The sequence below is a fragment of the Hemiscyllium ocellatum genome, chromosome 11, assembly GCF_020745735.1.
Source record: "Hemiscyllium ocellatum isolate sHemOce1 chromosome 11, sHemOce1.pat.X.cur, whole genome shotgun sequence".
Classification (NCBI taxonomy): Eukaryota; Metazoa; Chordata; class Chondrichthyes; order Orectolobiformes; family Hemiscylliidae; genus Hemiscyllium; species Hemiscyllium ocellatum.
The window spans coordinates 70,578,749-70,593,440 of NC_083411.1; the positions used below are offsets into that span (position 1 = coordinate 70,578,749).

Consider the following 14,692-nt stretch of genomic DNA (forward strand, 5'->3'; position numbering starts at 1 on the left):
CAAAGGGTTTTTGTACTAAGGACTGTCGGAGCACCGTCTGTGTAAAATGTCGCTCCATGTTGCAGTTTGTACTTTAACAGCCCAACTTGAACACGGCGGGATGCAGATAAAGCGTCGGCGCAAAAATAAATAAAACTGAACACCAACCCCCCTCCCCTGGCTAAAGTCCGTCTTTTTTAAATCTTGCATTGCGTGAACAAATGTTTAGTTTGCAAAGGCGGTGACTTTTTTTCTCGCTCAGATCTGAATGTCGGCTGGCGGAGTTTGCATTGCAGACTTCACTGCTCTCCCTCCTTTGTTACCTATCATCTTCAATAGCAGGAATTTGGGGAGGTTTGGTGGTGGGAAGGACGCTTTCAAAGCAAAGAGACTCGTTACATTATTCCTCCGTTCTCTCTCTATATATATATTAAAAACAGCTGTGAAAATCAAAATAATCGTTGAGTTGGGAATTCAAGAACCCTTTGAGCCTGCCTTGTTGGTGGTGAAAGGAATATGGAGCATCGAAACCACCAGTGAAGTCTCACCTACATGGAATCGGGTGTGTTGAGCGTCCATTGTCAAGTTTCATGGGTTTGACATTCAACTCTCTTGAACAAAGTGCAAGAGGCTCTCAACTTGCATTGAACGAGGGTGGGCACTCTCTCTCTCTCACCCACACACACAAACCGTGCACTCCCATTTTAAAACTGCATGGTTTGTTGGTGAGGGAAAAATCAATGCGTGAGCCTGAGGATTGGCACTTTAGCATTGTGCACACATGAAAGCTCCCAGGTACACTGCAGTTAGTGAGTGGTGCAGCCAGTGGGACATTCTGGGCGTTGCAACGCACCGCGATGTGACTGGTGAGCTTCCATCAGTATTGAATTATTTTGCAGCCTTGGATTTTTAAATGTCCTCAACGGTCAAGGGTCATCGATATTTTGGGCCACCACGTGACCCAGTCTGCGCCAACCGAGGCCCGTCTTTTAACCAGATCTGGTTTGAGCCGGTCTGAGCGGATTTTAAAAACCTTTCTCTCTTCATCCTTTCTAATACCACCCCCCTCTCCATCACAAACACACACCAAAAATTAATCATAATTCCAGTATTAATAAACATTTCGATGGGGATGTAGAACTATTTTTGACTCGGGAGTAAGACAGCGTATTTTAAACGGAACGTTTTATTTTAAAACACGGATTCGATTTTTTTTTAACGAACTGTCTGCACATTAACCCCTCCCCCTCCCAGCGACGGGGGCATCTGAAGCCGCCGTTCGCACCGCCCCCTCCGTGACCCCGCCCACGCCCTCCGCTCATTGGCCGGTCCAGGCGGCGGAGGCGGGAACCTCCTGTCCGGCCCCGGCCCCACGATTGGTCGGCGGCGCTGCCAGTCAGCGGGTCGCCGGGCAGCAGACTCGGTTGCAGGCGTTTGCGAGTCGCGGCCATTGGTGGTACCCCTAGTGTGTGTGTAAAAGAGGGAGGAAAAATAAGACCCTGTGGGTTTCTTTTACAAAAGACCGGTAGAATAACTCACTCTTCGGGGGTCATTCCACCCCGGACCTTCTGTTCTTTTTCCCACCCCATCTTTCCAAAAAAAAATTTGTTTTGATCCACCGACTCACCATGCCACCCAAGAGAAAGGTACGTGCAGAAAAGGAACGAGGAGGGGAGAGAAGAAGCGCTGAGCTTCGTATCGGGTTGCATTCGTTGGCATTTGAAAGAGGTGGAGGTGCTTGAAATGGGTTTCTGCCGTGTGCATTCGCAAACCCACCATTGCCAACTGAGGTCGGGGAAGTCGTCGTTTGTCGGTGGAGGGCATTAGTGAACGGGGGCGGGGGGTGGGGGTTGTTGATCGGCTGCCGCGCCGTCCTTTGTTCTCGGGGGCTCTGGATGGCGGCGCAGTCTCTCCTCCCGACCGTTAGTCGGCGCGCGGCCGGGCGCTGGCGGCGGGCTGGGAGATTCGAATGGTCGGCTTGACCGTTGAGTTTTGCGCGCGCTTTCCTCGTAGGAAAGGGGCGGAGCCGGGCCGAAGGGGCTTCGCACTCCTGCTCGGGGCGGTGGAAAGCAGGCTTCGCGCCTTGCGTGACGATAACGACGCGGTGGTGAGAAATCCATCAGGTAACCGTGCCCGCCGGGGTTTGAAGGAGCCGGGCGGACGTGTTCACGTGTGGTCTGCCCTGTTTTGTTTTGAAGCCGAACCCCGGCCACTACTCTTGGGGTGCGAGTGTGGACAGCCATTGGGGGGAAAACCGTCGTCTTGGAACAGGGTGGGCGGGGCTTCCGAAAACGGCGGGAAAGCTTGAATGGACGTGGTGACGTTATTACAGCCGGCGTCATGAGGCCACGTAAGGGCTAAACACGCATGCGCCTGACTGGCTCTTCCAACCAATGGACTCGTCGGGTGTTCCGAGTCTCGATGGCTGTCTAGACCGTGCAATGTGTGAAAATGATTACCCTTCCGAAAGCAAAATCATGATATATCTTCAATAATATTATTTATACATGGCTGTTCTGTCAAAGAGTGTTTACTGGGATTGTTAAATTTACAGAATTGAGTTCCGATCTTTTATTACAATATTCTAGTACACTTCACTTCTTAAATCTCCTTTCAAACCCTGTGTCTGGAGCTGGAGATTAGCCATCCACAACTGTCACAGATTTATATATTGTAGAGGTTGCTACAGTAAATACGTTGGGAGCAAAATCATAAATTCCTGGAAAAAGTCGGGTTCGACTGCATCTCCAGAGAGAACGGAGGGTTGACGTTTTGGGTCCAATTACCCTTCAGAATGTAATATTAACCATGCTTTCTCTACGCTGATGCCTGACCTGAGTTTTTTCCATCAATTTGGGTTTTTTTTCCTGATTTTTCCCCAATTTGTAGTTTCTTGATTTTTTTTGGATGTTAGGAGCTTTACTGAATGACCTTCAATGCATTTTTTCAGTGACTAGCTGTTACGAGGTAAAATAAGGGGCGCTAGGTTTGGAGGGGTGTTGGCAGTTAAGCGAGGACAGTGCCGTTAATCTTAAGGAAAGAGAGAGGTTACTCAACCTGACTTTCCCATACCGTTCAATAGCCCTGATAGTTTGTAGCTGATAATTTACTTATGATCCTGTGTTTCATGCACATGCTCCATGTTACACAAAGCTGTAGAACTAGTTAAGTTGTTTCTGTTTAGAGAGTTTGTTTAAAATGCTCTGTATTGGTTTTTGGATTTTTCTTCAGTTTGGAAATCAGTATTTTATCTGGTTTTGTATAACATTTGCCTACTTTTTGAATGAGAGAATACAATTTTGAGCTGTGTATTTATTTTGAAATGGATACATGGTCATAACCAGTTGAAAGATTTTTTTTATGATGCTTGCCTCAAGTGTTTGAATCTGATAATGCCAGCCAATCTTGATGCTTAGTGTTTTAAGCTACAGCCACACTTGTAAAGCTCAGAATTGAAAAGGTCTTGAAGAGGATGTTATTAGTTAATGGTCTTTGTTGAATCTCAACTATATCCCATGTGTTTGATCCAGTGGATCAGGTCTTGTATACAGCAGCATTAAACCTCCAATTATCATAACCAATTTAAAGACAATGATTTTTAAGGAAACAATTTAGTTTAGTTGGTTTAGTTTATTTTTTAAATGAAAAGCAATTGTAATATATGCAAAATGCTTTAATGGAATCCTTGACCTAAAGTTATTGCAGATTTTCTTGAATCTTGGTTTTTATTAATAAATTCACAATTGTGATTGACCAGATCAGCACAGGCATTCGATTCTCATACGTAAGCAATTAACATATTTGGCAAAGAACATCACTGTTTTGAACTGACTGATATAATAAATAAAAACTATTCTTCTTTTGCAGGTTGCTGGAGAGCCTAGAGAGGAGGTTAGTGTCTTTGCTTTCTGAATTATTTTAAGAGCTTAAAATGTGTAAGCTTTTGGATTTTTTGTAAACACGGATTTTAAAATGTTCTAAAATCTGTCTTTTTATATTTTCTAAAGCCAAAAAGGAAGTCACCAAGGTTGTCAGCAGTAAGTAACTCTTGACCATTACTGTAATTTTATTCAATGAAATACTTGAGTAGAAAGTGAATTGTATGGCTGTCTTTTATTACAGAAATCACCACCTCCAAGACCAGAGCCAAAACAAAAGAAGGCATCAACTAAAGTAAGTGGCCTTGTTTCACTTAGTATTTCATGCATGATGTGCTAGAATTAAACAGTACAGAAGGAGTGCAGATAACAAATTGTGCCTGAGTTTGCTATCTCAAAGAACTGTTGATTAGTGTGCTACCTCACTCTCTTTTTCAGGACCCAATGCACATATTAGGTATACTTGTCCTTCTTGGAAGTTACCATTGAGTCTGCTTCACCATACTTTCTTAATACATTCTTTGAAAGTGACCACTTATTTTGAAAACTTGATTTTTTTGTTTTTGACCTGCCTTTTTCTTTGGCAATTATTTGAAATTTATTTCATAAGCAGAGACAGTTTCTAGAGTTATCTACTAATCAAAACACTTAAATCTGTTAAATCACCCTTTGGTCTCCTTTTTACTTTAAGGAGAACTCTGGCTTCTCAAACTTCTTCATGTAACCAAATTCCCCTAACTTTTTGGTACTGATCTGGTAAATCTCTGTACACTCCAAACCCTTGACATTCTTTCTGAAGTATCAGAACATTTTAGCTGAGGCCAAAACACGCACATTTATACAGGATTGACATAACTTGCTTGCTTTTGTGCTGTTCAAAGTTTTTTGTTTGTGAACCCCTAGGTGTTTCAACTCAAGGCACCAGTTGTTGCACTACTAATCATGACAAGGGCAGAATTTGGGGGCATTATATTTGAATGTATTGCCTAATTAGGCAGTTTAAATATGCTCTGGTTCAGCTTCCAGTAACTATGCATGAAATATGCAGTATACATTATCTTGGCGAATATGAAATTATTCCCTTTAATGAATGAGAGATTCAGACCTAATCCATAAACAAGCATAAGTCAATACTTTCAGAAAAGCAGAAATGAATAAAGTCAATGGTTCAATGGAAAGGTATTTTTAAAATTTTAAATACATGATGGATGATTTTAGAAGTTTGGTTCATTTGTAGCAATTGACAGACCTGTTATTTTTGACTAAGAAATATTTCTCTACATAACTTACTAAAATACAGCTGTTAACTTTTTATAAGAGTGTCACTTGCAGATCTTAGCATGACTGGGAAGTTCATTCAAAGTTAAGAAAGATGTTATCTTTTGTAATTTTTCGAAGATGGTGGCTGTGTGAACTATTTGTTGAATGCAGAGATGATTCAAGGAGATTTAGTGAGACTAAGTCAGTGGGCAAACATTAGCCAGATGAACATAATAGGAAGTGTGAAGTTACACACTTGGGTAGGAAATATGGAAATGCAGAGTACTACTTAATTTGTAAGAGGTTGTGATGTAGTATTGAGCTTCAAATTCATTTGGGCGTCCTTGTTCACAAGACCCTGAAAGTTAACAAACACTGCAGCAAATTATTAAAAAGGCAAGTAGTATGATTTTTTTTATTATAAGAGGTTTTGAGTACAGGAGTAGAGATCTTCTCGTAAAAATGTAGAGCCCTGGTCAGGCCACACTTGGAATATTGCATGTAGTTTTTGTGTGCGCAGGCTCAGTTGTACGTTGAAGACCAATCAATGGATTTATACATATTTAAAAACCAGGAAGGAGTATGGGAATAGTGTGGGAAAGTAGTGTTTGAAGCACATGATCAGCCATGGTATCATAGAATGGGCTCTGATGTTTGGTAAAATCAGGGCTTTGACTGCCTGGTAATTTAATTTCAGGATGTCCAAGGGGACTGTGGGGAAATGAGCTTATCTTTATGGATTTGAATTAAATTCAGGATGATTGCAGTTGATTTTACAAACCTTTGACAATATAAGTATCCATTGCCAAAGTTCTTTATTTTTATCCAATTCTAGTTTCATTTGCTCAGTTTTGTGAAAGGTAGGAGTTAGTTAGAAGACTTGTGCTACATTTTGATTCAGAGTTGCTTGTTTTACTTTAAATGTTAAATTATCAGTCAATTGGACTTTTAAGTTTCCACTTTCACTTAATGGATGAATAAAGGAATAGAATTAATTCTCTGTTGCTGAGAAATAATTTAAGTTAGAAACCATAAAAAAAATTAACATGCTTTAAGGCTCGGCTAATAAGTGATTGTAACATTTTTCCACAAATGTCTGTGCTGACCGCATTCACTAAGTGATCATGAGCACCTACCCATGTTAATCAGTAGAATTACTTGTTTGACTTCCTCTTATCATGTTGTGGGGGTTCTATTGAACTGAACAACACTATGAATATAGTTAGCAGAGCAATTTAAGTTGTTGGCTATTTTGTAGTGATTAGTTTGTCTTGTAACTCTGCAAAACCTCCACCGCCAGCAAGGAACAAGTTGAGTATGTAATGGAATATTATCCACTTTTCTAGCTTGGTACTATGACAACTTGACAGCAGCCCCTCATGACTCTCTTACTCCAGGACTGTGGCGACAGCAGTATTGTGATGATTCCTGTTGCATCATAATATATGTTTCTTTTTGTCAAAATCCTGGAACTTCCTGCTTAACAGGAAGCTCTGCATTGGCTGCAGTGATTCAAGAAGGATCGCCACCATTCCTTTTGAGAATAACTTAGCTTGAGGAATAAATACAGGCATTTCCAGCAGTGCATATAGGAGATATGAGATAAATATCTGTTAGGTAATATAGTGATGTTTTAAACTGGGGTGGAATAAATTTGATTGAGCTTATTGAAGCTCAGAGATGTTGAGAAACTTAATTAGGTTTATCAACTAGTTGAGTCTGTGTTGCTGGGGAAAGTACAGCAGGTCAGGCAGCATCCGAGGAGCAGGGCAATCCTGATGAAGGGTTTATGCCCGAAACGTCGATTCTCCTGCTCCTCAGATGCTGCCTGACCTGCTGTGATTTTCCCGCAACGCACTGTCTAAACTCTGATCTCCCGCATCTGCAGTCCTCCCTTTCTCCTTATCAACTAGCTCAGCTCAGTATTATTTTACCGTTGATTCAGAACTCTTATTTCAGAGTAAAACAAGATAATTTTCTGATGTAGTATGCCAGTAGATGTTAAAGATTCTGTGCTACCATCTGGAGGATAATGGTGAACTCTAAAGGCATGGTGAAAATTTCCCCTATGAATTAACAGAGAATCTAACTTGTTGTTCCACTCATTGGGATATTGTAGTCCCCAAATTTCTGCCGTTAACTGCAAAATCGTGACTGTGCTTTCAAGTTATTTCTTGCTGATCAATCACGTGATGTGATTTTTGAGAAGATTTATAGCTCCGTTTGAGGTTCAGGTTGTGAGTTTGCTTGCTGAGCTGGCAGGTTTGTTTTAAAAATTTCAAGCTAACCTGCCAACTCGGCGAGTAAGCTTACAACCTGATCATCATGATTGACTTCAATTTATATCACAAAGGTTTTGCACTTATAATAGCTTCATGGTTAAAACCAGAAAGTAGGTGTGAGTTTCACTTGTTGTCGGCTTAAAACATTCAAAGTTTATTGTTGGGACAGCTATGTATCTTTGTTTGTTGCATATCTTTGTATTTATTGCACTACTATTAAAATAAACAATTCAAATGAAAATCTGGGACATTAATAATTAAGTTTCAAACCTGAAGAGACCTTTCTTTTGGAGTGGAAAGACAGGGTTGGAAGAATGAAGGATAAAGTATCTTTTAGCTTGAATGTAATGTGAGTGACCCACCCTGAGTTTCCAGTATAAGTGTAGGCCATTCAATTAATGGTTCTACACCAGTATTGGCTCTGCACAAGCCTCTTTCCAGCTCGCTTCATCACAGCATATCAATGTCCTATTCCTATCTCAAATATTTTTAAAAATGATTTTAAAATAATTTGTTATTGATTCGTCCTGGGACATGTTTTTTGGTCCATGATGTTTATTTCTAAAATTTCTAAAAAAGATTTCCTTTCTGTTTGACATCCATTTCTTGTGCGCCACTACCTTTTGTAAATGCCAATAAAAATAGTTGTTTGTCTTAAGCTCACAATGTAAAAGTAATTGTGAAGAAATTGAGAGCTATGAGATTAGATTCCCTACAGTGTGGAAACAGGCCTTTTGGCCCAACCAGTCCTCACTGACCCTCCGAAGAATAACCCACCCAGACCCATTTCACTCTGACTAATGCACCTAGCATTATTAGCATGGCAATTTAGCGTGGCCAATTCACCTAACCTGCACATCTTTGGACTGTGGGAGGAAACCGGAGCACCCGGAGGAGACCCACGCAGACACTGGGAGAATGTGCAAACTCTACACAGTCACCCAAGGCCGGTATCGAACCTGGGACCCTGGTGCTGTATGGTAGCAATGCTAACCACTGATCCGTGCCGCCCCTTATGTCATTTTTGATTCAAATCCTTATTTAGGTTGCAAAAAATGATCTGAAAACTGCTGATCAGCAGTTAAATGTTATTTTTAAAAATGTTGGCATTTCATTTATTTGAGTTAATTTCACTGAAATAATTGAACATTGTGTATTGATGGAAAATAAGCTATATATAATCTACAGATTTTGAACATTTCATTTAAGATACCTAATAGTATTCATTCACAGAATATGTTTAGTTTTTGCTGAAATGTCAACTTTGTGGAATTTACATGTTTTATTGGCAAAACATTGAGTGAGCTGGTTTGTTATCAGTACAAGATTTTTTAAAAAAGACAATTGGAGAGCAAGAGTTTTTATGCACGTAGATACAATATTATGCCAGAGTCAATGGATGCATCGTTAATTTTTTAATCATTCAAGAAAGTAGCTGAAGCTTTAATGTAATTTAAATTTGAAGGTTTCTAGAGTGTTCAATCATGTCAGTTGCATCCATGAAACATGAAGTGGGCTAATATAAATATTTCACACTTTATAAATTTTTCACATTTTATAAATAACTTTCTGCTTTTGACAGTAAGCTTTATTTTGGCTGTAATATGCTGCATTCACTCTTCATAGAAAGAAAAGGCTGCTAATGACAAGAAGGAGGAAAAGAAAGCACCAACGAAAGGAAAAAAAGGAACAAAAGGCAAAGAAGAGACTAACCAAGAGGATGCAAAGGAAGAAACTCCCTCTGAGAATGGAGAAGCCAAAAATGATGAGGTGAAGTTTTGATTGAAAAGCAGATAGAAGTTGTCTACTTCACACAGCTGATGACCTTCGTGTATTTTAAAAGCTGTATCCAATTGTGGTTTGCTGAAACCATTATTTGAATGTTTTCTATTTTTTGCATATCAGCTACTTTACTGTCTTCCCTTTTCCAGTACGTTTCTGAACCCAAACTTGGACAAAGTTCCTTAATTAAGAAAGATATAATGAGCATAGCTGGCTGATTTGATGAGTGGTCATTTGATCCATCTTGATTTGCCCAATTAGAATGATTTTGCTCATTGTAGAATCCCCTACAGTGTAGAAGCAGGCCGTTCAGCACATGAAGTCTGCACCCGACCCTCTGAAGAGCATTCCATCAAGACCCACTGCCCCTGCCATATCCCTGTAACCCTATATTTCTCATGGCTAATCTACATAGCCTACACATCCCTGGACACTATGGGCATTTAGCATGGACAATCCACCCAACCTGCACATCTTTGGATTGTGGGAGGAATCTGGAGCACCTAGAGAAAACCTACACAGACTTGGGGGGAATACGCAAAATCTGCACAGGCAGTATCTCTAGGGTTGTTATCTCTTTACATTTTAAAGAACTTAACTGCTTTCATGTTTTCAATACCTGCCTTTTTTTTAACATAATTCTCAGGTGCAGTTTATTTTTCTCTATTAGAAAGGAATGGGAAGTAATACAAGGATTCCCAGGCTGATTAATCTGTCAATTAATTGGTCATCAAACTACATTATGGGTGAAGTGTCCTTGAACACGGACCTTATGGCCTAGAGGTAGAGACACCACCACTGTGCCAGAAGATCTCCAGTATTTTATTTTGGTGGCTTGGTATATTATAATATTACTGCCCCTGCCTTTTACTTTCATATTTGGTCATCTCCAGTCAGTGCAGAACAGAACACTAAATGCTGGCAGTTAAGCTTAAGCTAAGCAACCCATTGAATAATCATGCAGCATTTTATTTTGTTCTACTAAAGTACAATGGTTGGAAAAGTTTCTACAGCTGTGAGAGTGACTGAGCCTGAGGTTGCTGTTTGTTTATCTTTGATACGTACTTTGTCATGTTTTACCAAAAGTATAGTAAAGCTGAAAATCCTTCAGTGGAGTGTTAATGTGTGTACAATTTTGCTATACACATTTTACCAAGTCCTAATCTCTGGTGAATCTTTTATAACTAGCACATTTTCACTGGTTGGGTGTGGTAAAATGTTCAAAGTTTGTGAGAAGATTTGTAGCTCGGGTGCTCGTTGTTGTGGTTCTGTTCGCCGAGCTGGGAGTTTTTCTTGCAAACGTTTCATCCCCTTTCTAGGTGACATCTTCAGTGCTTGGGAGCCTCCTGTGAAGCGCTTCTGTGCTGATAGGGGACGAAACGTTCGCAAGAATAAATGCCAGAGGAATCAGCACAGAAGCGCTTCACAGGAGGCTCCCAAGCACTGAAGATGTCACCTAGAAAGGGGACGAAATGTTTGCAAGAAAAACTCCCAGCTCGGCGAACAGAACCACAACATGGTAAAATGTGTCTATTTTTAATAAAATAAATTTGAGAAATTGCAAAAGTCCAAATTGGGAAAGTGACAACATAACAGTGGAGTGAGCAGCATGTCAAGGTATAAGTGGCCTTTGGATGGAACTAGAAAGGTTAAAAAGTTTCTGAAGTACACAGGATGCATTCCTGTAGGAAGAACAGGATATTCCTGAAACTATTTTCCCCATTTGCAAAACAAAAGTGACAAGATCCAGCAGTGCTTTCCAAAAAAAACTTAACATGTATGTCAAATGGTGCTCCCTCCCTCCTTGATCTCTCCTGTTAGCAATGAAAAAAGTTGTTTATACATCAGTAATATAATCTGTAACTTACCTGCTTGATTGTAGCTACTGTATTGATCAATAGACAAGATTTAATGAGAAGCAGTGTTAATTCACAGCAAAATGTGTATTATAACTAAATAGTAATGCTTATCGGTGTTTTGTTTCACTTTTGGCAAGACATCTGAATTGTAAGCCTTGGTGATTTTTAAAACCACTAGACTTTTGACTAAATTTTAAGCAATATCCTTCTGAAAGCAAGTCATTTTCAACAATTTAACATTTTTCTTTCTTTTAATGCTCTGTGGGCATCAACAAAAAATTCACTATAAATGGCCTATTCCTAATTAGTGTTTTTAATTTTCTTTTACTTTTCAGGCACAGTCTACTGAAAGCTGTGAAGAGAAAGAAGCCAAGTCAGAGTAACTGCATCTGCCCGTCATCTCCATCAATGGCATCCATACCTCCATACTGTATTGTTAACAGAGAGGAATATTTTTATCAACTATTTTATAAATACAAGGTTTTTTTAGCATGAATTTAATTATGGAAACACCCACATCTCAAGATTATTTGGGGTATGAAACCCTAAAGAATCATTGTTTTAAAATTGTGATTGTCATAGTTAGTGTGATATGTGGGACAAGTAAATGGTGGTAGTTATTGACTTCTGTCAATGTTTGTCTTGTGTCATACTTAAAAAGGTCTGATTTAATTCACCAGGTATTTGTGGTATTAGGCTATTACAAGTGGGGAAGAGAAAGTTGTTTGTCAAAACATTCCAGTGGTTTTGTGGGTTAGTTTTGTAACCAGGTAAAATATTTTGGTGAAAAAAAAATAAAACATGGGGCCTGGAAATCTAATGTGAAAAAAGTTTTAATTTTAAATGTTGTCATTTTTGTAAAGAGAAACCTTTGCAATCATGTGAAACAAGTTTCTAATGGAAATTAACATCTCTTTTAAAAAAGGGCAGATGGCTGTATGTACCCACTTCCTGTCAGAATTTTTGCTGGATGATTTACCTTAATAAAAAAAACCTCCCCAAAGTTTTGCTACATGAAGTATCACTGCTATTTTATTCTATTATTCAGTGCACACTTAAGAATTGAAGAAAACACAAAGCACAAAACATGGATTTGCACTTCACTATAAATCCTTTCATGAATATAAGAGGATCTGTAGCACAGTTGTGAACTAGTTTTTAAAGAATGCGTTGACAATTTTGCTGCAAACTTAGCACTACTATACACTGGTACCTTGTGTTCCTTATTAAAATATTCTTGACACTGGGAGAAATTTGCTTTTTAAAATGTCTCATGACAGTTGAGGTGTCTACATAGAGGCATCCTGCTCCTATATAAACCACTTATTTTACCATGGTCTCAGTTCACTTTTCTCAGAATTGGATAACTATATATTGATTTCTTCTGCACCCGTCAGCTTTTTTTTAATAACTGACTATATCATTTGAACCTGTTTTCATCTATTGGTATATGCTTTTTAAAAGTATTATTTTCAAAGGTTATTTGAAGTACTAAAGATTTTGTAGTGGACGTTCATGACTATTATCTAAGACTGATATGGTTGGGTTTCTTTGCAAGCGGTATTGGAGATGAATGACTTCAAAGACATCATTACAGTAAAGAAATTTTAGTGAGTGACTGTGCACCAGTTGGTGTCACCCATTGTTCGTTTTGGTGTGACTGCACAACCTGTGGTGTCTAGTATCAGTAAGTGTATTTCTTTGATTCCTGTGTCAATTCTTCTTGGAGAATGTTATGAATTGTCTTGAGTATTGGTTCATTTAACCTTTCCCAACCACTGCAAGTAAATAGTCTACTGGATACTAATAAGTATGTTCTAGTTGCTATTTGTAATTAAAATATACTGGCCAACACATTTTTGTACTCCTTTTGGCATACAATGTGAGGGGATGCCTTGGCAATCATTGATATTAAATCGATTACTAGAAATTGCCCAGATTCAGTGCTTCTGCCTGAATGTCCATGATAGCACAATAGTTGGCTCAATATTCTTAAGAGTAAGTTTTGTAGTGAGTTGGTGAACAAGTATTTCATCACATCTAATAAATTGAATGTAGTGCTGGAAAAGCACAGCCGGTCAGGCAGCATCCGAGGAGCAGGTGATGTTTTTGGCATAAACCCTTCATCAGGAGGGTTCCTGCTTGGATACTGCCTGACCGGCTCTGCCTTTCCAACACCACACTCTTCAACTCCGATTTCTGCCATCATTTCTAATGAGTCTGCTTCACTATCCAAAGTATCATTAGTGTACTGAACTGTGTGCACAGAACTGGGTTGGCCTGCTAAACAGTGACAATAACTTGTGGGTGTGGATTGAGATTTGGTACATGGAGGAAGAGCTTAACCAACATGCGACAATTACATCTTGGTAAGGAAGGGTATTGGCACTTCTATTTTTAACTGCTTGGTGGGTAAGAATGTTTTGGCGTCCAGGTGTCACACTTCAGTTAATGATGTAGTTAACTAGGTCAAAATGAAAGCCAATTAACAAGGTTTCCTTGAGTGAAAGAAAGTAATTATTTGTACCAATTAATCCAGAAAAAAGAAATAAAAATGCAACATTAAACACAATATGGATAATTTTTTAAAATGGTACAGAAAAAAGTAAATTTGTAATTCAAAAGTCCCTTTTGAATCCTTGAAATCCTAATTGTTTAATTGCTAACTTGTCTCCTTAACAGTGGTAAAGTTTGCACATGAGGTCTTGGTGAATGGCCCCAATTTGCTTTTGCACCAGGAGTTGTCTTTGAAGATGATGGGTGTAGCAGAGGAGAAGTCCATACTGTTCTTCTCTTTACTCAAAAACAGCCCTTGTGAAATAGCTCATTTGTGGATTCCTATGTCTTGTCGCATTGTCTCTCTCAGCTAGAAATTGCACAGGAAACCTGTTAAAATATCCAATATGTGGATTTATTAAACAGGGATGAACTAAGAGGAGATGTGAACGCCTAGTTTTGGTTTCTTCGGATAAAATAATTTTAGTGCAAACAATTTCGACGTTTCCACCTATGGACCTTCTGGATTTGCTTGAATTAGTGATCTGATTATCATGGTACTGATTTTAGGTCAGTATTTGTCATATTGTGATAAACACTTTTTGTCCATGTAAGATCTCTTGTGTAAACAACCAGAATTTGAAAATTAAAATTTGATAGTTTATTTGTGCTATGGTGAAGTAGAGAAAGGGAAAAAAATCCACTCTTGAGGGTGCAAGAACCTGAGGAAAGTAAGCTGTGTGTGGAGAATTCTTGGATATCTTTAATGATTGGCGTTGTACTTTGATTAATAATACTGGAGCAGATTTAGGCTGCAATAAGTAGGTAAGTGATTAACTTCTAATTGTTTAACGAGGTTAATAGCTGAGTACATAAGTATTCATATTACTAAATTAATATTTATTAAAGTTAATATGTGACTGATTTACTTCAATTTGTAAACAACAGAAAACTAACAAATTATTTGATTCAAAAAAGGCAGCCTGTAAAGAATATATGTGAACCATGATACACTGCTAAATTGGCAAGGTGGATATTTGGTTCGAGCCATGAACTTTTGGGAGAGGAGCGTCAGAAGGAAGGATAGGTGCTTTGCTCCCCATTTAAGCGGGTGTGATGTCCATCAAACATTGCTCTTGTCTAACAAGTATTTGGT

At 39.0% G+C, this 14,692-nt stretch overlaps 1 protein-coding gene across 1 annotated transcript; it reads left to right on the top strand.

Annotated features, from left to right (window-relative positions):
• The first annotated feature begins 1,375 nt into the window (after positions 1–1,375).
• Positions 1,376–13,236, top strand: hmgn7 (high mobility group nucleosomal binding domain 7). Its single transcript, XM_060832603.1, has 6 exons — positions 1,376–1,625; positions 3,847–3,870; positions 3,987–4,016; positions 4,102–4,152; positions 9,026–9,169; positions 11,376–13,236. Exons 1-6 carry the CDS (start codon positions 1,608–1,610, stop codon positions 11,421–11,423), a joined length of 315 nt encoding a protein of 104 aa, XP_060688586.1. The 5' UTR covers positions 1,376–1,607; the 3' UTR covers positions 11,424–13,236.
• Positions 13,237–14,692: the final 1,456 nt, after the last annotated feature.